Source organism: Gigantopelta aegis, chromosome 6 (genome assembly GCF_016097555.1).
Source record: "Gigantopelta aegis isolate Gae_Host chromosome 6, Gae_host_genome, whole genome shotgun sequence".
In the NCBI taxonomy this organism is placed as follows: domain Eukaryota; kingdom Metazoa; phylum Mollusca; class Gastropoda; order Neomphalida; family Peltospiridae; genus Gigantopelta; species Gigantopelta aegis.
In genome coordinates, this window is record NC_054704.1 from 12,060,386 (window position 1) to 12,087,892 (window position 27,507).

Below are 27,507 nucleotides of genomic sequence, written 5' to 3' on the forward strand. Positions count from 1 at the left end.
TTATAACGCATCCGGAGTTATATTGTTGATTGGGAACACCTGTTGGCGAGCGTGGCAAAGGTGCCATGTCTGGAGTATTTTAACGTCTGGGTCTGTAACTGTTACGTGTTATCAATATACTAGTATATATTAATACGTTCATATCTTTATATAAATTTACTTCTATAAGCACCAGCAATAATTCTACAACGATTAATATACATCTTTCGTGTTATTTATTAAGAAAAATGAAAGAGTAAGGCTCGAACATTACATGCAGTTGGCCGTGTGAAAATATAGCACATCTATGTCGTCTGTTGCTCGATCTGTAGTTCGCACCAGCACAAACGCGTTGTTATGTCATATTCCATTCAGACAGTGGGTTTCATTGTCGAGAACGAGATCCAGATTGTTTTGGGCCTTGTGGTCGTTCATTGCACAACCTATTGTATCACATAATGAAGATCTGTCACTGAACAGAACCTACTTCACAAATGTTGAGGTACATTTAGTCAGGTTCTGTAGATATTAGAAAGAAAAACATGAATTCAATGTTGTTATAATTAATAACTTTTATATTATTATTTATATTTTATAGAATTAACGAATAATACAATATAACGAAACGACAAAGGTGTTACTGTATTCAAAATCGTGTCGCAGTTCATGAAATTAGTGGTTCTTTAAGTATCTGCATTATTATTCATATTAACCATCGTTTAAAAAATAATAAACTTTGCTTTTTAAGCTAATCATTCTTCAAAATCTGCTCTGTGCAAACCGTGGAACCAAAATACGTTGCTTTTCCCTGTGTTGTTCAGTTTAAAATGCATGCAATATATTGTCATAGACTCCAGGAATCCCTATAAAGAACAAGCGCCTTCGAGGAACAGCACATATCTCCTCCATTAAACAATACTCTGGGTACAACCATTATTGTCTGAATGAACCCCGAGTTTCGATTCTCCTTTTAAGGCAATCCTGATTATTCTCCAGTGTTTACAAATGTCAACTCAGAAATCATCTGAATATTTTTCTGATTTAAAAGTCAAAAAGTTGACAATATCAAAGCGTTTGTTTGGGATAATGACGCTCTCTCCGACATCAGTGATCTCTCTGTAGTAGGGGTGAACAAATCCGGGGGGACGCTTGGGTCTTGGTGGTATTACCTTCCCCTCTGACCTCTCCGTCAGAGCTTTGACATCGGCGTCATATCCGTTAGTCAAGTTCACGTCTGCTTCTTTACGTAGACTACGTTCGGTAGACTTTTCTTCTCTGAAAGAATACCGCGTTGCTCTGCTCATATCCAATTCTATTTCCTGAAAAGCATCTCTGCGTCTGTTTGGCGCGATTGACGCGTTCTTTTGTAACAGTTCAACAGTTTTTGCTGTCACAGTTTTTGTCTGAATATTGCAGGCAATGACTGGAGTCTTTTCGTCCGCTGTAGAAGGAACGGAATTTTCCTGGGAAGAAGAAATTAGGTCAGACGATGCGTGGGGAGTTGGGGAGTTCTCTTGCGACGTGACCCACGTGTTTTCTCGCGTGGCAGCCTGGATGCTAGCTCGTTCCGTATCGTTTATGCACTGTCCTGATACTTCGTTAATGGACTCTCTCGACAAACGCAGAATGCTCTCTGGAGACGTGACTGTGTTGTCTTTCTTTGATGTGGACGCAAAACGCCGAGTCATCCTGTTGCTGGAATCGGAAGACGAGCGTTCAGATGAAGCAGACGATTTCCGGGATGTCGAGACGACAGCTGTAGAACAGTTAGCTTGTCTTTCCCGTTCAACACCCAACACCCAAGGCAGTACAACTCTGGGAAAATCACATTGTTCCTCTGCATTAGAGTCTGTGTCAGTCTCTTTTACACAAGAAGTAGCAACATTTTCTGCGTTACATTTATTTTTAAATTCACCATTCACAGCCCGCGTTTCCGACTGCAATGTTTGGTTGATCATTTCGTTGTTACTACTGTTAAGAAAATCACACACACTAGTATTTACCTGAACGCGATTAATGGGAGATAAGGGCTTTGGAAATTTCGACAAAATGAATCTTTCATTGATTATTCTGTGTTGTCTAATATCGGTTTCACAAATCTTATTTTCTAAACGTCTATTGTCATGCTCACGTGTTTCAGAAATGTCACCAATTGCGTTGTCTTCTTTGATGTGACAGTTGAATACTTTCATTTGGTTATTGTCTGCAATGTTAGAAATAACAGAATTGTTAACACTAAGAATTGTACCACTTGACTGAATCTTTACTAAGTCTTCTTTAGTTGGATCCCCATTATTTGGATTTGCCTCGAAGACCTTTCCTATGGTTAAATATTTACTACAACCAATGATTTCGTCAAACTGTTCTTCTTTTACCAATTCCAGGGTTTCGTCAAAACCGTTATTACAATGAGAAATTGGAGAATTTGCAGGAACCACCGTTCCACTCTGATGACACGTATCAGCATCCGCAATACGTTTCAAACTGGCAGTGAGCATTTCACATATCCGGATGTCGCAGTATTTGTCAGACTGGGGTGATGGCGATGAATCTTCACACAGTGGAATCTTTGGACAGAGATTTTTCGGCTCATCTTGACATGTGCTGTAACTTGTCAAATCATCAGTATTAAGCTTTGTGTTACATATCAACTCCGAACTCTTTGGATCTGTTATGATTTCGTGCGGAAGAACGTCTACGAAAAATGCTTCACTGACCTCACTTAAGCAGTGTGCAGCAGTCTTAGATTGGCTTGCACTAACCGGTTTATTACTAGTGAGGCATCTGACATTGTTTTCAGAACAAGAATATTTTGATCCGTTTGCATTCGATTTCGGTGGGACGATCAGTTTATGGGACGATAGACTATCAATTCTTAGAGTATCTGACTTGGGATTACGTTTATCACCAATCTGGGCATATTTAAAGTACATGTGCAATGGTATTTGGTATTCCTTTTCTAAACATTTAGCTTTAATGGGCAAATTGTTGCTTTGTGTAATTGCTGCACCAACCTTCATCTTACTGGCCACCGACTTCGATAAGGACTTTTTCGCAGTTTGTTTTACAGATTGCTGCTTCGACCTTGGTGATTGAACATTACTAACTTCCGGCGTAGATGGTTTGTCATTCTTGCCTAGGAATCTTTGCTTCTTATCATCTCCATCTCTGTTGTAAAACTGATCAAAACTGTATTCAGGTAAATAAAACAACTTATCTTTGCGTAGCCACGTCCGATATTTTTCATCATCCGTCAGTTTTGTGTCTGGTTCTGTTTTAGTCGACACAATATGTTCATCCTCCATAGAAACATCTATCTTGTTGGACTTGGTCTCTTGCTTTTTCAAAGAGGCTATTGTTTTCTCCCGTTCAGCCAAGCGGCTGACAGCTAATGATGAAATCATTGAACAGTCGAACTCGTTTTCCGTCTCAAAAATAGTCTCCAGGCATTCAGACGTCACCGAGTCCGTGGTTGAAACGCTGTTGGATTCCATCCGATCCTGTCGGTAGTCCTCCTCTACGGTGCTGCCGTCTAGCTGTCGGTTTCTGTAGATTTGATGGATCTCGTCACACTCTTGATTCCCATTCTGCATCATTGATCTGCTGCACAGGTCACAGAGAGGTGACGGCACTGACTCCACCCATGTCATCACTGTAAATATACCATCACATAAAGGAATCAACAAATAGTATTGTAAAGCAGACTCGGTGGCGTAATGGTTAGGACACTGGGACCTAATTCACAAAGGTCTCTTAGTCTCTTCTTTGCAAGATCGCAAAGTAGCGAAAGTTTAGTGAATTAGGCCCGATCTTCAAATAGGTAAAAGACTAAGGTGTTGGGTTTGCTTCCAAGTTATAGCTTGTACCAAAAATGAGATTCTCATAACTAACGTCAGGAAATTGATTTTGCTTACTTGTGACGTGGTATTTCCTTTTTACTACTCTTCCCTCCTAAATAAAACTAAAAACAATCAGCGTGTTGGTGTTGCCTAGCAGTTCAGATGACACGATACAAACATTTAATGTAATCTAAGATTTAACAAACGGGTATTTTATGTTTTGTGTTTGAAATGATTCATTCTTAAGAACTGGTGGACATAATAAGTTGTTCAACTAAAATGGGGTAAGACGTATAATTATCTCCATTAATCCTCGCAATGGAAACATAGGCGTGACATTAAAAGATTACTTAATGTAAGTTTGATGAATTTAGCCCTTTTTTAAAACAGAAAACTGAAAAATAGAACTATCGTAACTGCTATAAGTTAATGTCTTCTAGTGTTTGTTTGGGTGATTTTGTGTGGGTTTTGATTGTGTTTGTGTGTGTGTGTGTGTATGTGTGGGGGGGGGGGGGGGGGTTGTTAGGGTGGGGGGGTTTTTGGGTGTTTTTTTTTGGGGGGGGGTTAGTTTTATTTTACTTACATTGAATGAATGCTAATTTCTGTTTGACCATGCTAACACCTTTGCTGCCTACTATAGATATGATATCATCACATCGTTTTAGCACGTCCATGTTTATGGCTACCTTGTTCTTCTTCTAAAAATAGAAAACTATCATCAGTACTAACACAGAGAGTCCACATTCTAGTAGCAGTACTCGGGTAATCGGGCACGGGCCAAGTCTAGCAACACTCGAGTCCGTTTACAGGACTCGAGTACCCGTACAAAGTGGAATACAATTATCTACTATAATACAATGGACAATGTAGGACAATAATTTCAGCAGTAGATAGCCTAATCAATGATATATGTTACATAACAATTATATGATCATCCAGTAGTTTTTCTTTTTAAACTGGAATAAAATGCAATACAATGGCATGATTTGGCATCCATTTTCAGCGCTTGAATTAAGAGGCATAATGCTATATAACGTTTTTCCTCAGTCTCCTTAATCTAGTGTTGGGTACTCGGGTCCGGGTCGAGTTTGACCCTCGATTACTCGAATCCAATATTTTGGAATCGTGGAGGCCCTAAGTAGCAGTATGTCAAATGGCATCTGTCCGGGTACAAGAGTGGATCAGAAATGGCATACCAAAGGCTAAAGTGTGTGCTTTCCTGAATATAAAATAGCTCTTGCTGTTTTTCAGCAGTAGTAACATATGTGGGGGTAACGGGTTTCCTCTTTTAATATATAAAAGACAAGTGTCGAAATAACCATATGCTAGATAGCAAATAGCCGTAGTTTGAAATATTCCTTTTTTTTTAAACTTCTATAATGCTACATATCCAGGCGCGTGTGGGGACATTTAAGCAGAGCGGTGTCTAGATTGTCGAGCGAAGTTTATTGGAGAGTTGGAAACATTCAGGGTCCGGTTTTACACATCTTTGAGAGTGTGAGCTTCGGTTCCGCAAATGATTACAAGAAGCGTGTTAATTATCTAGCATGTATGCAAACATTCATGAATTACAAATATTTCAGGAAGTTAATCAGGTATAAGAAACAATTACGTTGTCACAAAACCTACCATTGCTTTCCGACCTATTTTTAAAATAAACCTTATTTCGAATTGCTCCAAGCTATACTAAAATGCAGATTTTGTTGCCATTTTTAATTATACGAGAGGCAGTGAAAAACGTTCGTAGAACTAGGTACTGAAATGGATGACAGACCAATTGTCTCTACATTACGTTTCAGTCACTGACCTTAGAGCAATTGGCCCACTTATCATTTAAGTCAGTAATGCCAGGAAAATATAACTCTTCTGGTTGGCCTACCAATCACCATTTTTGCAGCTTTCAGATTTGCATTGCCCACAAACCAGTTTCATATTCCGAAATAGACAAAAATTTCAGTAGCATTTTCACCATTCATGGTTTAAGTAAAGTAGGTTATTACCGTTAACCAATATCAGAGGTCCCCCTAAATTTTGCGAGTTATAATTTTACTATATATTAATTTTCATTTTTTTTACGATCCCCTCCAAACCTCCCTCAAAGTTCCATTGACATTCCGCCTCATGTCAATGGGGCCGCTCTAAATGGATTTTCTGGATTATCCACTGAATATTATGTAAACACACTAACAAGAAGGTTCTTGTTACTGATAGGACAGTTGTATAAAAGAACAAGCTTTCAGAAAAACTCAAACATATGATGCTATACCAAAATTTGATATCTAGTTCTATGAACGTTTTGACTGCCCCCATATAGTTTTTATTGTTACAGGGTGTTTTAACAGACATTATATGACAAACATGCATTGTTTTAAAACACTATTCATGTATTTTATTCTTTATTATGTTTCTGTTTAAGTTGTCTTGGTTGGCTATTCTTTTGTTTCACTCTGTATTTGGCTGAGTCAGCTTGGGTAGTACTCACTGACTTTCTGTGGCCTGGCCAGGTAACCAATTCAATGACAAGCCCAGTGTCATTGTTTCTGGGGTTTTCAATTTACCTGGTCAGAGGCAATTCAGTTTTAGACCAGAAAAGACGTTTTTTTTGGTTTAGCTCCAGGTTTTCAAGTTTCATTCAGCACAAATACTAACAGCACATAGCCAAGGTAATTGCATCCCGTAATGTACTATTAATTTTAAATGAATTAAAGTTTAAAGTGTGTGTTTAACTAGTTTCATTATCAAAGAATAATTAATTAGCTAATAATAATTTGATTATGACTCAAGCTATGTAATTAATGGCTAAATGTTTAGTGTATTCTTATGATGATAGGTTTAAGTAAAGATTTTATTAATAACTGAATTATATGTAACTTATATATTTATCAAAGATAAGTATAAAATGGATGTTTATAATGATAATAATTAAATAACAAATATATTTTATTTATTGAAGAATGTGTAATGTACTTTTGAGTATTTTATAATAGTTAGTACCTAAGCTAACAAGGCTTTATTTTGTTAACAGTTATCATCCCGTAATGTAGAGCACAACCAGCATCTACTTAAAGACCTGACCCACAGTCGGTAGGTACAACAGTTGAATGTACATATAATATGCATTTTAGTATTTATTTAACATTATGATATAAGCACAATGCTGTGCTTTGTAAAAAGTTACATTCAGTAATGTGTACTGTAAATGTTTATGTAAATTCAATTATTAATTGAATTTAAGGTATTTATATATAGTGGCAGTTTTGTATTTATGTATTGATACATTTGAATGTCAATCCTATTCATTGTGTGATAATACTAAGATAATGATATATTGTATTTGTGGAAGTAGATGACTGTGATATGTATATTTCGATATGTTATTGATTATGGTTTTTAATATTATTTCAGGGTCTTTTTGAAATCCTTTTGATGATGTTGATGATGTGATGACCTCCAGGATCCTCACATCCTGTTGGTTAGGGGATCCAATAAAAGAATCCTAGACTGCACCGAGTTGTCCTTTTGTCATAAAAAATGCACCCGGTTTCATTCTATATGTAATAAATTTTGACTGTTAAGAATAAGGGCAATTTCTTTACGTGTCGCATTTTGTGTCTGGGTTTTTTCCTCTAAATATTCAAATAATGAAAACGGCAATTTAATTTTTTTTAAATAAAAAATAAATAAAATGTAAATTCCTTAACTCAACGACCACTACGTACTATATAGTCACATTTGTGAACTTTTATTAGTTTTGTTTGTTGTAACCTATATAAGAAGATGATCCATCAACCATTGAAAATTATTTTGAAAAAGTCTGACCTGCAAACATGAAAAACATCCAGAACTAACTCCTTTGTCGGCTCTCGATTGGCTGAAAATACCACCGGAAATACAAAACTTTCCACCCACACAGTCGTACTTCCGATGAAGAACTTTGGAAGACCATTGAACAATAGCATCAGCCAAATCTACCTGCAAAAATGGACCATATGAGTAGTAGTAGTAGTAGTAGTAGTAGTAGTAGTAGTAGTAGTAGTAGTAGTAGAAGTAGTAGAAGTTGTTGTTGTAGTTGTAATAATAGTTGTAGTATAGTAGTAGTATAGTAGTAGTAATAGTAGTAGTAATAGTAGTTGTTGTTGTTGTAGTAGTTGTTATTGTTGTTGTAGTAGTAGAAGTAGTAGTTGTTGCTGGTCTGTTTTTGTAGTAGTAGTGTAGTATTATTAATGGTATCATCATCATCATCATCATCATTATTATATGATTAGTATTATTATCATCGTTATTATCATTGTTATTATTCGATATTCTTTATAAAATGTTTTTGAAAAACAAAGCACCGACATGACATACATCTATGATGTATCTTCGCTTCATCTTCAGACGATGCTTTGCATCCTGTAGATGTTCGATCACCATGGAGACACAGCGTGACTGTGGTGCCAGGAACAGGACGACGCCTACTGTAAAGACGAGAACAAACTACGTCATTGTCAAACAGGAACAACAATCTCATAGTTATAAATGTCAATCATGAGTAACTTGACATATATACAACAAGCTGAACGGACAACTTCACTAATCATGCATACTCATACATATACATGTATATACTTCAGGTGAGTGTGCAGGAATTCATGCGGGGGGGGGGGGGCGCAGAGGATCCAGACTGTCACGAATAATGTTTCTAAGGGGGTCAAGTTATGCTTCACTTGAAAATAGATTTTTTTTAAAGGAAAATTTGCTTCAGCGGTGGAGGGGGCAGTTGGAACCTGACCCTCACTCCCACCCCCATCCCTGCACACGTGCCTATACTTACTAGGGTAATCTGTCTGAGATCTTGTTCCGCCGACTCATCCACCCAATTATTGATCTCCACCAACTCGATACCTACCTAATTACTCCAGATATCGGCATAAACAGAAATGTCTCGCTGAACAATTTTCTCCGCTTCGAGATATACAGTGTTCTATAAATTGCATAGGTTGCAATAACGCACGCACGCAAGCACAAAATGTTGATAATAAAATCCCCCATAATAAGGATGTATGCTAGATGGCGGTGAGGGAGCACGTGTCTTTTCCCACGTCTATTATGTAAATGTCAATAAGCATATATAAACAAAACGGGAGTGAAGAAAACGCCAAAACATCTCTACACGTTTCTAAATATTTATTTTTAAAAGTTTCATTTTTAATACAAAATATGTAAATTATATTTTCTTGGTGTACATTTATATATTTTAGTCCACTCAACCCTAATTTTTCAGATACATTAATCTCGGAGCAGATCTATGCATTACTTATTACTAATTCCTTGCAAATTTATAGGAGAAAATCGTAATACTATAACGAGCAGGACCGTAATTAGAGGGTTTATACTACCCGCCCCCCCCCCCCCCCCAATGATTAGTTATTAACTATATGACGTCAGTATGGTATACTTACACTGAGAACAACCTGACGTGAAATGATTGGTCGAGAAAGTGTATGACGTCAATATTGTATACTTACACTGGGAACAGCCACACGTGAAATGATTGGTCGAGAAAGTGTATGTATGTATGTATGACGTCAATATGGTATACTTACACTGGGAACAGCCAGACGTGAAATAATTGGTCGAGAAAGTGTATGTATGTATGACGTCAATATGGTATACTTACACTGGGAACAGCCAGACGTGAAATGATTGGTCGAGAAAGTGTATGTATGTATGTATGTATGTATGACGTCAATATGGTATACTTACACTGGGAACAGCCAGATATGAAATATTTGGTCGAGAAAGTGTATGTATGTATGTATGTATGACGTCAATATGGTATACTTACACTGAGAACAACCTGACGTGAAATGATTGGTCGAGAAAGTGTGTGTATGTATGTATGTATGACGTCAATATGGTATGCTTACACTGGAAACAGCCAGACGTTAAATAATTGGTCGAGAAAGTATATGCGTATGTATGATGTCAAGGAGGTATACTTACACTCGGAACAACCAGACGTGAAATGATTGGTCGTGAGCACGGCTTGGATCACCGACGGGCGAGACTGCAGGCGGGAAATGATGTCATTAACCTCGGTCTGTGTATTAGCTGTTATTTTCCTGTAATGGTTTAATAACAACAATATTTAGGTAATATGTCCGCAAGTCGTCTTCGATAAACTAACGTCATGTCATTATGTATGCAGTTAAGCTTAATTAAAAACTTTAAAACAAGAAGAAAAAGAAAACAAGAACGCATTATTGCATTAAAAATCGCAGCCTAATGTTAAAGAGCTCGCGTGATGCGCGATAGACCTACGATCCCCCGTCGGTGAGTTCATTGCACTATTTCTCGTTCCAGCCAACAGGTGTAACAAAGGCCGTGGTATCATGTAAACTCCTGTCTGTTGGATGATCATGTTAGCGGGTTTCCTTTTTCATTATACTGTAACTTTGTGGTATTGAACCATATGTCTAACGTCATATATATATATATATATATATATATATATATATATATATATATATATATATATAACAAAAAAACATTATGACTAGTTAAATACTAGTAAAACATTTCTTTCCAAATCATGTTTACAATACAGCTATTGGGGGAATTTCGACAAATGTTATAAAATACATTTACGATACAAATACATAAATCATCAAAACACGTAGGCCTACATAATTTTTTTTTAATAAATAGGCTAATTAAATTGCAGTTACATTATCATAATGTCATTGGCAATTATTCTGGATGACTAATATAAACGGTATACTACAAGACCTACCATACACAGTTTTCGTCATATACAAATATTATGATAACTTACCAACCATGGCCCGATGAATCAGTTACCCCGAAGTCAGACTGCTGCATCATGGGAATGTTCATCATGACGTTGACGTCATCATACGCCAAAACCCATTTGTCATAGCTAAAAAAAGGACTAATATAGTCAGGGCGTTTGAAGAAGACCTTTGAAGGAACCAGCACCACTCCAGAAGAGCGCAACTTTGTAAGAGTATCCGGGACCCATGGGTCAAACAAGTATTCGCTGGATGTTGGTTTTTCGGTAAAACTACCTTTTAAATTACTAGGCAAACGAAGCTTTAATTTAGCTGTCTCTTCCTCTGTCTGCGTGTCTTGTCCATTCGTAGTACTGGGTGTATTCACTGCGGACCTTTCATTGATATTTGTGTTTTGTCCACTGCAACAGTTAGATTCGTTTACTGCCGATCTGTCATCCGAGTATTGTGACATACCAGCTGAGATTTTGTCCGACATTGTATTAACTTCTCTCTTTTATCAAATGCACTGAAATGTTAGAACCAATTTGGAATCCAGATCAAGGAGCCATTTGAAGAGGTGTTGCCTAAGGTCAATGGCGACTGAAAATAGTCATGTTCCATCACTGAACGATTGCTAAGATACCACGTCTGCTTTTAGAGTCAAGCAGACACTCGACAAAGTTATTTTTGTCATTTGACAATTTGCATCGTCTGTTTTTAATATATTTGTCATTTTGAGGTTTCAGTCATCCAGTCGATGCCAATCTGCAAAAATAGTGGAGAAAACAACATGACATTTAAACTGAAATAACCAGTTACTGGTATGTATTATAGTGTACACGTGACCAGATCTGGGACTAGTTAACACAAATCAGAGCTGTTGAAAAGAATATTGGACGAAAAACAATATATGGAAAGTCATAGACACATTTTTATGATTGGGTAAATAAGACGATAGCTTGTACGAGCTTGTAAACGGCGGTAGCGGAGGGGGCGGGTGTCTCAAGTCATGGTTAACCCCAAATCGGCGCAGTACGAGTCTGAATAAAATTTGATGAAATCTTACAAGCTGGTCCAGAATATTTTACGAGACGGCGTGAACTTTTTAATTTGAAATAATATCCCTGCGTATTAGTGTGGCTATTATTACAGCCTCCCCTGGTTCCACCACTGATTTCAACAGAAGAGTATGCACAGAGTACACCTTCTTGCCAAATTATATGACAACTTTTTCGTCGCTTGGATCTTCTGACACACAAACATTACACCATTGTTGGAATTATCTGTAAACGTCAAAATGTACCTATCCCGTACTGAAATTGTTATATGTATTGTAAATCAGCATACCTAAGACTCGAGAGATTAATGTAATACGTGATAAGTCGGCTTAGTATATAGCCTACTGACATAATGATAACCTTGATCTCATAGCTGGGTTCGAAAAACACGTTTTAGACAGCCTTCCCGGTTTATTAGCATTGCACCATTCTGTGACAAATGAAAACGTTTATAAATAGAAACGTATCAGTTAACCTCTATTGTCAAAACAGAATGTCTTGTATGACATTGCACGCTATAAACTATTTTCAAACGTGCAATGGATATTTGAAAGGGTGTACTTTCTAAATGTATTACAGCAAATAATGATCTGTGGGTTAGTAAACAGAATCGTAAACTATTATCGAAACCTAAATAATATTTCTGTACACAAAGAAAACGTTTGTTTTGTTTAACCACACAACTAGAGCTCACTGATTTATTAATCTAATCATTGGCTTGGAATGTCAAACATTTGGTAATTTTGGCATATAGTTTCTAGAGAGGAAACCCGCTATATTTTTCCGTTAGTAGTAAGGGATCTTTTATATGCACAATCCCACAGACAGGATAGCAGATACCACGGCCTTTGAAATACCAGTCGTGGTGCACTGGCTGGAGCGAGGAATAACTCATTGGGCCCACCGACGGGGATCGATCATAGTATACACAAAGACGCCCAAAGAATATTTTGACAAATATGTCACAAATTCAGGATAAGGTTTGGTACTCTATTTACGTGCCCTATATCTACTTAAGATTCGGATACTTACAAAATTATTGCAACATAGATGTGTGCGTATGATTGTGCATGTAATACGATTATAAATACATATATTCCTGGGCGGGGTCGGTTGGGGGGGGGGGGGGGGGGGGGGTAAATAAATAATATAATGATTATTACCTTACCTTAAAACAGCGAGTAAAGAAACGCATAAGTTTTATTGTTTTTTTTGTTTTTTTGCTCCATACTTTGTTGTTATCCGTAACCCATGCTGCGGGTTCATTTGGAGTTAAACGTTTGGAAGACTGTCGTACACTGGTTGACTTGTTAAGGCTATTATCCCCAGCAATGAACAAACTAGTAATCCTCGCTGGCGGAGTGATTCCAAAACGACTATACATCCAACCCGTGAAGCCAGTATAATTGGATGTGCCCCTTTATGATACATCGGGCATGCATTCTGGCGTTAACATTACTATTGTTAGTAAATGGAATTTTACATCATGTAGCTAGACTATTAAAAACAAAATAACGCTATTAATGAGACATTTAAAGATACGTTTCTTTAGGAATCTCAAGGTCCATTAACAGTTGTGGATTAGCCGTATACTAATTGGTCGTCTATTTGGGGTAATCCTTATTATAACAGGAACCGGCATGTTATAAATCTACGTTATGCACATAATCATGTTGGTGGTGTAGTTGACAAATAAACAATTATTATGAACTTAAAAACCAAGGGTGTTATGGACTTAGCTTAGCCATCCAGCCCTCGGTTAATACAAGTTGTATTATTTCTCGTTTCAAGCAGTGCTCTTCAACTGGTATATAAAAGTACTAGTATGTTGGATGTTATGTTGTGTCTTGTCTTGTCTGCAAAGGATGCATATCCTAGCAAGTGACCCAATAATTACAATTTTATTTTAATTAATTGTTGTGCCTATAACCACTTTATATTAAAGTGTATTGTCCAAGCTGTCTGGGCTGTTTGTCTAGGTCTAGAAGTCGGCATACCTACCAACGTGCTGTTCAATCAATCAGTTAACCTCTCTGTCTGTCTCTGTCTGTCTCTCTCTCTCTGTCTCTCTCTGTCTCTCTCTCTCTCACCCACACACACACACAGTAAAGACGGAAAGTTTGTTTTAACACCACTAGAGCATATTGATTAATTAATCATCGGCTATTGGATGTCAAACATTTGGTAATTTTGACTCGTAGTCATCGGAGGAAACCCGCTACATTTTTCTTAATGCAGCAAGGGATCTTTTATATGCACTTTTTAACATACAGGAACGCAAATACGCCTTTGACCAGTTGTGGTGCACCGATTGGAACGAGAAAACCCCCCCAAATCATTTGAATGGATCCACTGAGGTGGTTCGATCCTACGACGCAACCACCTCAGGCAAGCACTCAACCGACCGAGCTAAATCCCACCCCTACTAAAGACGGAGACAGAATAAGAAAGGTAAACTTGTTTGACACCTCAGCTCATTTTTATAAAAAAAAGGCTGTGAGGTATTTAACATGATTACTAATACTTAGGAGACGACTGACACCGCATTCAAAACGAGTTCCACCACTGACCTACACCCCATCCATCCATCCATCGAAAGAGAAAGAGAGAGATGGGGGGGGGGGGGGGGGGGGTGTCTTTCTTATTATACCACGATCACGAAGTGGTTTTCAAAACTTGGATAGCAGTCGTAGGACCTAAACAAACAGACAAATCTATTTCTCACTATCACATGGTGTTTGCTAGGGTTGTCTCTTAAGACCAGGTTTAATAACGCTGTATATAAATAACACAAACTACTTAAGACTTGTTGACATCTCATCACATTTGAGATGTGTGTAACCAATATTAAATAATAAGTATGACAAAAAAGTTATTTTAGTAAAACAAAATAAAAATAAATAAATACAACACGTTAAAAGAAAACAATATTTTATTTGATGAAAACAATAATGTATGATATTGGCAGGATCGTTTCTAGGACGGATGTATAAATACTAAAATTAATGCTCCAGCATACGAAACTTTAAAAAACACAGATCTTAAATGAGTGAAGCATCAACCTTGAATGAATACGTTGATAAACATCTAAGCTGTTGTAAGCAGCCGCCTAATCTGAACCACAAAATCATGTGTGTTCAAAATAATACCTCTGCAAGGCTGAGTCAAAAGGAAGTTTGTACTAAATTAAATATTGTGGGAAAATATATTTTCTTTTGACAAGTAGATATTTAACCAAAAAATATTATCAATACCAATGTTTGAAAGAAAACTTTACATATTTGTTTGGTAAATTGCATATTCATGATAAAGAAAAGTACTGGTAACAAAACGGTCATTCCAGACCGCAACACAGAGAAGAATGATGGCACATGCATTATAAGTTTATTGTTTTTAGGTTTACTCAAATGTTATTTATGGTATTTAACACATCCTCTAACTAAAACGTGATCATTTCTGGAACAATGTATCATTTATATACACATGTATATCGCATAGACTTTTAAAAACTGCATCAAAGATTACAAATATGGGGAGATCAACATATATTCAATGCATTGTTCATTTAAAATTCAAACCTAGTTCAGTACTTATATGTAAACATGACCAGTTTTGTTCTCATTAAAGACTAAATAATGCCTTACAATAAAACATTACAAGAAAGAAAGAAAGAAATGTTTTATTTAACGACGCACTCAACACATTTTATTTACGGTTATACGGCGTCAGACATATGGTTAAGGACCATACAGATGTTGAGAGGAAACCCGCTGTCGCCACTACATGGGCTACTCTTCCGATTAGCAGCAAGGGATCTTTTATTTGCACTTCCCACAGACAGGATAGCACAAACCATGGCCTTTTTTTAACCAGTTATGGATCACTGGTCGGTGCAAGTGGTTTAAACCTACCCATTGAGCCTTGCGGAGCACTCGCTCAGGGTTTGGAGTTGGTATCTGGATTAAAAATCCCATGCCTCGACTGGGATCCGAACCCAGTACCTACCGGCCTGTAGACCGATGGCCTACCACGACGCCACCGAGGCCGGTAAAACATTACAAAAGCAGAAATATAACAAGCATATATCACAGACGATGGAACTGAGGTGGGGGTGAGGGAAGGGGGCACTGGCCTCACCAACACTGAAGATGATGCATTGGCCCACCAGTTGAAAGGTGAATTGGTATATAACTGCCCCCACCCCAATTGCTTTCACTGTCCAAAGCCTATGCTTAATTTTCCTCCAGAGGTGGTTCCTTTTAAACTATAATTGAAGGAGAAATAAACTGACTGAAATGTTTGGTAATAGATAAGTTTCTATCTCTGCTGTGCGTAAAAAAACTTTTGAAATATCATTAAGCAAATAAACTAATCTCAGTGATGATCATTGTGAGTGTGTGTGTGTGTGTGAGTGTGTGTGTGTCTGTGTTAGAGAGAGAGAGAGAGAGAGAGAGAGAGAGAGAGAGAGAGAGAGAGAGAGAGAGAGAGAGAGATTTTTTTTTATTAAATACAAAAGATCAACTGGTAAGCACACTAAATCTTCTTTTGAAATATCTATTTTAATCATATATCAGTAGATTAAAGTTTTATAAATTATCTAGTTCTATAGGACTGACCACTTTCGAAATGAATTTGAAGTAAACTGTCAGCTTTTAGGTAAACAACACTTTTAGTGTTGAAAAACCAATTTAAAAAAACTCATTTTAAAATCCTATTTGTGTTCTTCACAGATTTAAAATAATCTGACCATATGTACAAGTAATTATATAAACAGCTCTATAGTAGAATCGAGTAAAAGAAGAAAATAAAACATTTATATACATACATACATATGTATGTATGTATGTATGTATGTATGTATGTATGTATGTATGTATGTATGTATGTATGTATGTATGTATGTATGTATGTATGTATATATATATATATATATATATACATGTAGTTAAGCAAAATAGGTTTTCAAATAATATATTTATGCTACCTATCAGTAGGGATAGATAAAAATGAATATTGTACACATAAATAAATACACATATACACACGATTATATGATTCACAACAGTATTACACTGTATATAATACTGGCTGAATATCTGGGACCTAATTCACGAAACTCTCACAACTTTGCGATATCACAGTACAATGCTAAAAGACTTGCAAAGAGGATGCTTTGTTGTCTAATTGAGCCGAAGAGAGCTTTGTGAATTAGGCCCCTGAATACACATATACACACATGTATGTGTGACCGCATCTACAAACTAGAGAGACAAAATCATGATGGCTTACCTTTTATTTGTACTGAATCAGGTGTTGAAATTGGCTGAAATTCCTTCCAGATATTAGGTCCAGCAAGTGATACATTCTGCTAATGGACCAAACATGATCAACTCACACTAATGTGTGAATATCAATGACAAATAGTTGCTAGTTTGACGGTATGTCAGGTAAAATAATCTCCCGGCCCATAGTGATGTTGACTGGTTGAGACGGTAGTATTTCAAACCATGTGAATAGTAAAAACGTACCTCAATCCATGTCACTGCCAGACAGCAGTTGGAGAAGCTTTAGACAAAGTTCCCAATGACCTTGGTCTTGCCATGATGTCACAGTTATAACATTAAACAATTACATGTTGATAAAATTGGCAACAGATAGATGCCCGACATGTGCCACACTGAAAGTACACATGATGTTATTTTGAACAATGTTTGCTATGAATGACATCATGTCACATCTGTACTTTTCTTCGTAAACACGGTCACATATGATCTACAATAGTAACACCATTCAGATATACAATACTGAACAAATGTAAAACAAAGAGTACCTGCATAACATAAACCTCCTAAAACATTCCAAACAAAATCTTGAATATAACAACATTAAAATCATACAGATTCGTTCCACAAAGAACAACATTACATGTAACAGAAAGTCAATCATGGCGAATGCCTGACGAGAAATATAAAACTATGACTCAAATCATATAATAATAATAATAGGCAAACATGTCTCTCCACAAATATCTAATAGGTGTAAATACAGATCTTTTTCACCAGAATGCATTGACAAATAATTATCATTATGCACAGAAAGTTAACTGCATCATGAGTCAAAATCACAGCATTCAGCACAATTAAAGCAAACTTGCAGAACTCCATCTATTCAAAATTTCAAAATCATAGATTTTTATTGCGTAGTTTAACAATAATGCCACACTTATGCTCAACGTGTATACTACAATATGTTTAAATCAACATACTCACACAATTTCAGCAAACAAATCCCAGTTATTCAACTCAATAAAACATTTCAGAATACTTGTGTACTAGAACACAGATTTTTAAATATACATTATGACAATTATATTATTATGCAAGACATTAATATCAACAGATGGCAGTATTGCTGTTTTGAAAGAGTGTATAGTGAAAATTGTTTTAGAAGTGTCTGACCAGATAGGGATTGGAAACATGGGTGTAGCCAAAAAACTTTTAGCATTACGCAGGCCGCTTTATTGGGGAAACTTAATTACTGAAAAAGGGAAGAGGATATTTTATAGAACAATTACAGACAGCCCAACCTATTCCTCGATTTTTTGGCATTATGCACATGCGTATTGTGAGTAATGGGTGCTACACCTTTGGTAAACATGTAAAATATTCATTCCAACCACTCATAACAGGGTTTGAAATAGTGGCCTGAGAAAAGCGAAAAGCAGTCCATTTTTAGACAGAGCAGGTGAAATAAAAATTCACCTGATAAAATTACGAAACAAAATTGCAGGTCATTTTTAGGAGACAGATGTATGTATGATTATCTCATCTTGTATTTAACTGAGGCTGAGTTTGTGATTCTGTTATATGTTAATTTTATAATGCTCCGAAGTACAGCTCAGAAATACATTTTATACTAATTTTCCACACATAACATTGTCCTAGACCCTCCACTCACCATGAGTGGTTTATTTCCATTATAATGCTCCGAAGTACAGCTCAGAAATACATTTTATACTAATTTTCCACACATAACATTGTCCTAGACCCTCCACTCACCATGAGTGGCTTATTTCCATTATAATGCTCCGAAGTACAGCTCAGAAATACAGTTTATACTAATTTTCCACACATAACATTGTCCTAGACCCTCCACTCACCATGAGTGGTTTATTTCCATTATAATGCTCCGAAGTACAGCTCAGAAATACATTTTATACTAATTTTCCACACATAACATTGTCCTAGACCCTCCACTCACCATGAGTGGCTTATTTCCATTATAATGCTCCGAAGTACAGCTCAGAAATACAGTTTATACTAATTTTCCACACATAACATTGTCCTAGACCCTCCACTCACCATGAGTGGCTTATTTCCATTATAATGCTCCGAAGTACAGCTCAGAAATACAGTTTATACTAATTTTCCACACATAACATTGTCCTAGACCCTCCACTCGCCATGTGCCATCTTATTTCCAGCAGGCCATATTTCTTTTGGCCTGTTATTTATAAACAAAAGAACAAAAGGCCGTATCTTACTTCCTATTTTGAGCACTGCATAAGCATAGAATGGAGAGGAATAAAATGCACCAATGTTTCAGGTAGTGTATCTTTGTTCTCACCACTGAAAATCTCCCATCACAAAGCATGTGAAATAGTTTCAAGTATGTACCAAGTCAACAAGGAATCCAAAGTTTTCCTGGCTTAACAATAAAATATGTTTTGTTTCACCTTTCTCAGTCTATAATATCTAAAACATGCCAGTAGGTTTCAATGATATGTTGTTTTCAGTTTGCATTAATTAACAACAAACTTATTTTAGAAAAGTGAACATTAAATAGTTAAAGAGCATACAACTTAAATATTCACAACATCTGTTATAATGCTCTCCTGTTATAATGCTGTATGCTATTTCAATAAGACGAAAATCAAATAAGTAAGTCAATACTTAAATTGCATTGTTAACTCATTACAATTTTTGCATATATAAAAAAAGTCTGTTTTAACATTTTCAATCAGATATAAACAAAATATTGTGCTTGGTATACTTTGTCTTTACTGGTTTGGAGTTCAGATAATGTTTCCACAAGATCACATCTGAGCAGTTGAATCAACTGAATTGATGTAACAGTAGTAATAAACATCTCTGTTTCACCATCTTCTACTTGTTTTGTGATGCAGACTATCTGCTATATGATTGCTTTTTTAATGTCTGCCTTCTACTCGAGTTCAGTTGATTAACAGTAGTAGTAATTTGTTTTAATGTCTACCTTCTACTTGAATGTTTTGTGATATTTGTACCTTCTTCATGTCTCGTCTCCTATCTTTTATCGACCTCCTATACATGTCTCCTACATTTTGTCTGCTACCTCCTTCGTTTTGTCAACCTATACGAGACTCCTACATTTTGTATGCTACCTCCTTCATGTTTTGTCAACCTATACGAGACTCCTACATTTTGTCTGCTACCTCTTTGTCTTTGGATAAGTTTTACATATTTAGTTTTTTCAGCTCCATCTTACATATACCGCCAGACCTCGCTACAACGACCATGTTCGTCCCTGGGTCACTTTGTCGTTATATCGAAATTGCCATTATATTGAATTGTCAAGAGTTATCTCCTCTGCCAAAATGACGTAACAAAAAATACTAATTAATATTAACCGATGACTGAATAGCATTTAAATAATTAATGCATTTCAGTTATTATTAAAAACAACAAATATTAAATATACGAGAACAAGGATTCTAAGAGGTTGTGTGTGTACTGCCAATGTGGAAGGTATCTGTGATTATGTAATGTTATTGTAAAGAGGTGTTTTCAGACGTCGGATGCACGTTTGTTCTTAATTTGCTCTGATGGTGTCGGAAGGTATGAATTCCGGTGTAATGAACAGAATAACACTGATGTATATTTATTCCAGACAATTTGTAGTCGGATGGTGTAAATGTTGTAGTAACGACAGTCGTTTAACGAAGTCTGACTGTATTTTACTCCACACATTTGTAGTTTTCTACTTCCTACTTTTATATATACTAACGTCTGCTACCTTCTAATATTTTTGTATCTACCACTTTCTGCTATTTCTACATCTACCATATATCGCTGTGTATTAGCCGAGTCTGTGGATAGATAAGCCAACCCCTTAGTTTGCCCCTCAATATCTTGTACAAAAAGGTTGGTATGATGTATAAGCCGACTCAACTTTTACGTAGTTGAAACGGGCAAAAATATAGATATATCCAAAGGAGATAATGTTGGTCTTGTGCAACAGTCAATCGCGGGAATTTGTTTTGGGAACAAATCAAAGTACAATGTACAAAAACTACTTTTATAAAGATTTTAAGAGAGGCTAAAAAAGAATAAAGGTTTCTAAAAAAAATCCCCTAATGTGGGATAACTTTGTTCTGTTCTTTTATTTCTCGATTGAATCGATTGCATGGACATCGCTAGCTGAAAAATGTAGTTTCACTTTTATACGGCAGTGTAAATATTATTTAACACCCATGACAGATAATTGCAATGATGAACACTACCTCTTCCGTTCTTTTGATAAGTTGTTATATATCTAATAAAACGTAGTTTCTAATAATTTATTAGGAATTGAAGACTCAACAATGACAGTAAGTAAAAATCATCAGTTCAGACCAATTAAATCTGCAGTTGGGGACAAAATATCAGTGGTTTTAAAAAGACTTATTGACCATTCCGATCACGTGATAAATTTGGCACCAAATACAGGCACTACTTGTCGGTCACTTTTACCTGAAATTGTCGACAGAATAAAAATAAAATAAATTTGATTTAATTTCTCAAATAAAATATCTTTTATTGTGTATATGAAACAATCAAATGGACACTGGTATGGGACTTCCTAGAGGTTGTTACAAATACTGGTTACATAATGCAGCAGTAAGCTTTTGAAGCCTACATTGACATACAAGTTTTCATTAGTATATTTCCGTACACAACAATATTTTCTTAAGACATTTTTTGCGGACTCCTTTCCTTGTATTGGCCAACCCCTCTTCTCTTGGTTGTTTTCATAGGCTTAAAAATTTGGCTAACACACAGCGATATACAGTACTTGTTTTGATAAGCTAAACATAATGTACTTTGGTATCTGCTACTAACCACAATATTTTAGCATCTACTACCTACATGTGTTCACATGTCCATAGTGTGTACAGGGTATTCTTTGATTCCATGTAAAATCCACTTATTATTACACATGGCCACCCAGTCCGAGCTTCTAACATCACCAATGAATGAGTCTGTTGTAACATCTGCTAGCTCTTATGGGCATTTACATTATTACGATGGACAAACAATGCATTTCAACATCTGCTAGATTATTACCATTTTCATTCCTGAGATGTGTTTTTGGTTTGTTACATCAGCTAGTTATTTAAAACATCTGCTATTTACTTAAAGAGTTTTTTGTTAAGGATGTTTATTTTTTGTTTGTTATGTGAACTGGAGTTTTCACACTTTGTTAGTTACATGGACTAGGTTGTTGTTTTTTGTATGTCTGCTAGCTCCGTGGCATGTTCTTGTGATGTGGTTCAGTCTGAGGCTTCCTATCAGCAGGATCACTGGACTGGTGCTGCACCCCCGACACTGGGTGAGTCCATGTCGTCGTCTGGTTAGTGTGACTGTAACAAACATCACCAAATATCAATACATTTATACAAGGACAGCTAGGTGTGACCGATCAGGCTAGTGACATAAATGCCAATTTGAGCCTGATGTCATCATTTATTCTTTGTAAAGAACAACAGTAATTATGCATGGAAAGATTTTTAGTGTTTTACACATTCAACAATTACATAACACAAAATCTGTCATTTGTTTTTATTCTCATCCTCAAAATTAAATTTTGTAATGCTAAGACAACTGTCCCCTCTAAAATTATGTAAAATACATCACCTACTCCCCTTTTACTGCCTAACATTATACTCTCCTGTTTGTAATTTTGTTTTGTTTCTTTGGTAATAAATATTAACTTAATCTAGACATCATCTGTCATACAACAAATTGGTCATGACTGGCTGCCTCCTAGAATGTACTGTAATTGTTGAATGGCCCTAATTCAGATATACAGTACTGCCTAGGATGCCAAAAAGTGTAAAACCTACTGAATGAGTGTGTGCTTAAGTAACAGCTCTATTTAACTACATGTATATTCTGTCCTTATTCAACGAATGACTTTGTACTTTGTAATAAATGTACCTACTTGACAATAATTTCTACTCATAATGGACCTTTTTAATAAATGTACCTGCTTGACAATAATTTATACTCATAATGGACCTTTTTTTATAAATGTACCTACTTGACAATAATATATACTCATAATGGACCTTTTTATAAATGTACCTACTTGACAATGGAGAAAACTTGGAGTGTTTTCTCTTTTATAGATACATTACCTGTCCTCAAACAAGGGCACCTCCCCCCCCCCCCCCCCATGCATGTGGTCTGGTCCGAACATCCCAACAGCCATTGGGATGGTCTAAATTCTTCTACTGCATACTGCTCTCTAGTTCCGGTCACATGACTGTAACTTCCTTCTTTTTCCCTGAGTGCATCGCACGGAGAACAGGAAGCGGGGAGGCCCGGGCGGGATGAAATCTTGAGGACAGGTAATGTATCAATAAAAGAGAAAACACTCCAAGTTTTCTCAATTTCTTTTCACATTACCTGTCCTCAAACAAGGGCAGCATTCAACAGATGGTGGTGGGTGCCGAGATCCGTAGATGCTTGTGATAACTCCCCAAACCGGAAAGAGGCTGACTAGTGGAAGAATGAGGCCACGCCTGGTAAGCCCTCCTCCTAGGGATGCCTGTCACAGACCAATGCAGGTGATGTTAGTAACAACAACCAGAATGGTGGCATCCGTCAGCAGTGGCAGGTACGGCTCCCAGAACAAATGGACCAGGAGGCGGAAGCCACATCACATGCTGGTTCTGACAGGGTGGGAAGACGTAGCCACCAGGGATGCAGGTGTTAGGTAATCCCTCACGTATTGAAGTGTTATTTTTTTTAATAACAAGCGACAACCTAATGAGGTGCATCCGTCAGAACATTGAACAGAACAAGACCCCCGAGTGTTTTCTGTCTAGTACACCAAAGAACTGTTAGTTCAATAACGACAACAAATAACCACATGCAGTGCAGGGTAAAGGTTATCGAGACAAAAGTTCCGGCACCAGTGCGTGAACTGTGCAAAAGAGCAAAAGTCTAAGCAATCCTCTCCTGTCGATTCGATGGACATCTAGGTATGCAGCCCAGAATCAGACAGACATCAACGGCGACGAGGACGGCTTGTATTCAACAGAGTCTGTGCAGCAACAACCGGACCCAGATGATGGAACCCCTCAACGTCTTCTGTGGAGATATCCCTCAGATAATAGTTGGCGAAGATGGAGTCCATAGCCCAGAAACAACCAGTGATAATGTGCTGAATGGATGTGTTGCAGTGCAGGGACATCGTGGCAGCCAAGGCACATAGTTCATGCGGATTAGTAGCAGATGGAGCAGGTAAACCCTCCTTCTGATAAGCGGTCAGGATAGAAGACCGGATCCAGGTGGCCACCGTGTTCTTGGTAATATCCCTCAACCGACTCTGGTTACAGGAGAGGAAAAGTCTCTTGCGATGTTGTCGAAAAGATCTGGTCCTCTCAATGTACTGGTGCAGGGCTCTGACAGGGCACAACGCCATGTCCTCAACGTCCGCTGGACCAACGATAGAGGAGAGGGCCTGCACAACATACGAACGAGGCGCTTGGTCTGGTAACTGATTCTTTGCAATAAAGTTCATGAGTAACCCCAAGTTGACCGCACGACGATCTCGGTGAAAACGTACCAAGTCCACATCAAAAGGATGGAGTTCTGAGACACGGGCAGCCGTGGCAAACCCGAGTAAAAACACCGTCTTCCGCGTCAAGTCTTGCAGGGAAGAGGATTCGATCGGCTCATAAGGTGCTCATAATCTTATGGATCTCAGGAATACCCGATAACTTCATTCCAGTAGCGACACCATGAACAGTAGCGATGACCGAAACGTACCCAGCGATGGTAGACCCCTTCAATCGTAAAGCGGTCCACAGATACAGCAAAAACCCCAGTGAGACGAGGTATCTGGATCGTCTGAGGTTTGTTTTCTTTTCTGGGTTTTTTCCCGGACACCATCGGTGAAAGCAAAGCCATCTGACGTTGTAAGCCGCAGTAGTAGATGATCTGTGTGCTTTCAAAATGGCCACTGTGGACTGCGAAGAAAAGCCTTTCTTCCTCAAACTCTTGGAGATAAAGTCCACGCGTGCAGTTGGAACAACTGCGGACGAGGATGGTATAGTCTTGACGTGGGATGCAACAACAGATGATCCCAGTCTGGCAGTGGTAAAGGATGTGGATCAGCAAGATGTATTAGATCTGGATACCACATCCTGGATGGCCACATCGGAGCAATGAGCAACAGGCGACAATGGTACAGCTGAAACCTCTGAAGCACCCTTGGAAGGAGGATTGGTGGAGGAAAAGCGTACGCGTCCATCTGTTCTCAGCTGATGGCCAAGGCGTCGAGATCCAGAGCTTCGGGATCTGGCACCGGAGACACGTAAACCCTCAGCTGATGGTTGAATCGTGTGGCGAAGAGATCGATATTTGGTGTCCAAAATCTGACGCACACCCATCGAAATGCTTTGGGATGGAGCATCTATTCTGTCGGCTGTGGAGACGACGGGCGAGACAGCATGTCGGCTAGCACATTGGAAACCCCTGGAATATGGCGAGACTGAAGTTACAGCGGAATCTCGTCAACCAGCTTGTAGAGACGATAAGTCAACTGCAGCAGACTGCTGGAGTGTGTTCCGCCCTGGCGATTGATGTAAGCCGCTGCAGTGATACTGTCTGTGGCTACCATGAGAGAGGCGCCTGACAGCATCTCTCGCCAATGAAGGATGACGTTGTAACCTCCCAACATCTCCAACAGGTTGATGTGTAGATCGGCTTCATCTGGAAACCACAGCCACCAACAGGGACTGGACTGCAGGGCGACTGGTAACTGGATCAGCAAATCTGCGTTATTGTACTGAATGCATGGATTCAGAAACAAACTGGATACCGCAACCTCTAAGCGTCAAATGTTGCGCCGACGTCAAAATTACTCTTGCAATGATACTTCATGAAACAGTAATAGAGTGATTCAGGAATCAAGACATCGGAAACAGCGACCCCGTGATACAGGCAAGAGCCAAGACAGTGTAGCAACTCACTACGCTATATGCCCGATATACGTGGTAGTGAAGCAACACAAAACAGCAACCGGCTAAAATCCACGGCCGTCACACCACCCGGTGCGAAACAGCAGCAGAGACAATCTAGACAGCATTGGTCACGAACTCTGGCGGTAACAACAGTGAACGTCAGTGAGTTGATAAACCGCAATGAACCATAGGAAAACGGTGACATGATGGCAACTGGATGACTTCCAGAACCAGCGGAAGTAGTGACTGTCTTGCATCGCCACCGGATATAGAGAACGATCTGCCGAATGTCGCTGAACCTTCCTCGAACAAGAGAATATCGGTGCACGGGATCTCAACACAAGTGACCGGACCAGTAGACTGTCTTCGTCACCAACCCGGAACCCCTTCACGGCAAACAGCCGTATGTAGACCACAGGTCTGCCAAGATTACCGGCTTGTGATGAAAGTCAAGAATGGATCGCTTCAGGCAAGTCGGTTGACGATAGTGTGCAATCGTAGTGCACATCGACATCACGGAAGATATAAGGTAGACCAACATCAAAGTCGACGACTGGAACAAGGCATATCCTCTGGCATCCTGCACATGAGGAGTTATGGTCGCCAGGAAAACATCAAATAGGACAGCATGTACAAACATCTACGCTGAACTGAAGCCATCGACAGGACGTGCCAATCTGTAAGTTCTAGGAAGACGTCTGGTCCCGCCGGAAACAGCGTCATCCAAGGCCGACGCCACACCATTGAAGGATAGGTTGAAGACGGGATACGTTCGTTGTGATGAATGGGGAATGGCACAAACGAAGTCGACTCACGTAAACCTCGACATCTGATCAGTCCTCAATGGAAACCTAGAATGGTGCCAGTGGACTGTGCAGTGACGAAAGCATATCATACACCGCAGCAAGACAATCCGTCACAGCCATGTGGGTCACTGCGTCCGGATCTTCTATAACGGAAGGTGCCGACGCATCATCTGGAAAATCGCTCAGTAACCTGGCACAGGCAATTCGATCCAATGTACTGGCTGCAATAGGAAACACGGACTGTGGACGGTCCTGTCAGGAGCCGGTGTAAACCCTGAACGCCGGATCAGCTGCCGACTGGTGTGGACGGTACGATGTACACGGACCGGCAGGAGCCGGTGGAACCCTGGATGCTGTACCACTTTGATCGATCACGGGACGACGGTACCGAAAGTTGAGCCGATGACGCAATCTTCCAGTTCGTTACAGGGCTCCGTCTGCTTGCTGGAACAAACGATCCGCACGGGCCGGTTACTGGTAGCCATCTGACATCTGCCGGTGGAACCTCCGTGGCGTTCATCGAAACCGGACCCTGCTTGGCTGAAACCGGTGGATGGGCCAGCGGCAGTAGCATATCAGATAAGACAGCCAGACAGTCCCTCAGTGACAGGTGGTCCGCCGCATCCAGATCTTCCAGCACTGCAAGAACCGATACATCATCAGAAAAGTCACGTAGCACCCGTGAACAGGCCAGTCGGTCTGGTCATGGCCTGATGGAGATACCGGAGAACCGGACCGTGGGACATAAGTCGCTATCATCGGTGTTGGTCCCTT

At 38.6% G+C, this 27,507-nt stretch overlaps 1 protein-coding gene across 3 annotated transcripts in view; it reads right to left on the reverse strand.

The window, feature by feature from the left end:
- Nucleotides 1-16,639: 16,639 nt before the first annotated feature.
- The window catches only part of LOC121375426 (syntaxin-binding protein 4-like), a 44,500-nt gene continuing 33,632 nt past the window's right edge, over nt 16,640-27,507 (reverse strand). For 2 of the 3 annotated variants that reach the window (XM_041502873.1, XM_041502872.1), the window contains one exon: nt 16,640-22,315. In XM_041502873.1, coding sequence (XP_041358807.1) covers nt 22,195-22,315 — 121 coding nt within the window. In that variant the 3' untranslated portion in view covers nt 16,640-22,194. The remainder of the gene's footprint in view (nt 22,316-27,507) is intronic. The other variant, XM_041502874.1, reaches the window with a different exon arrangement.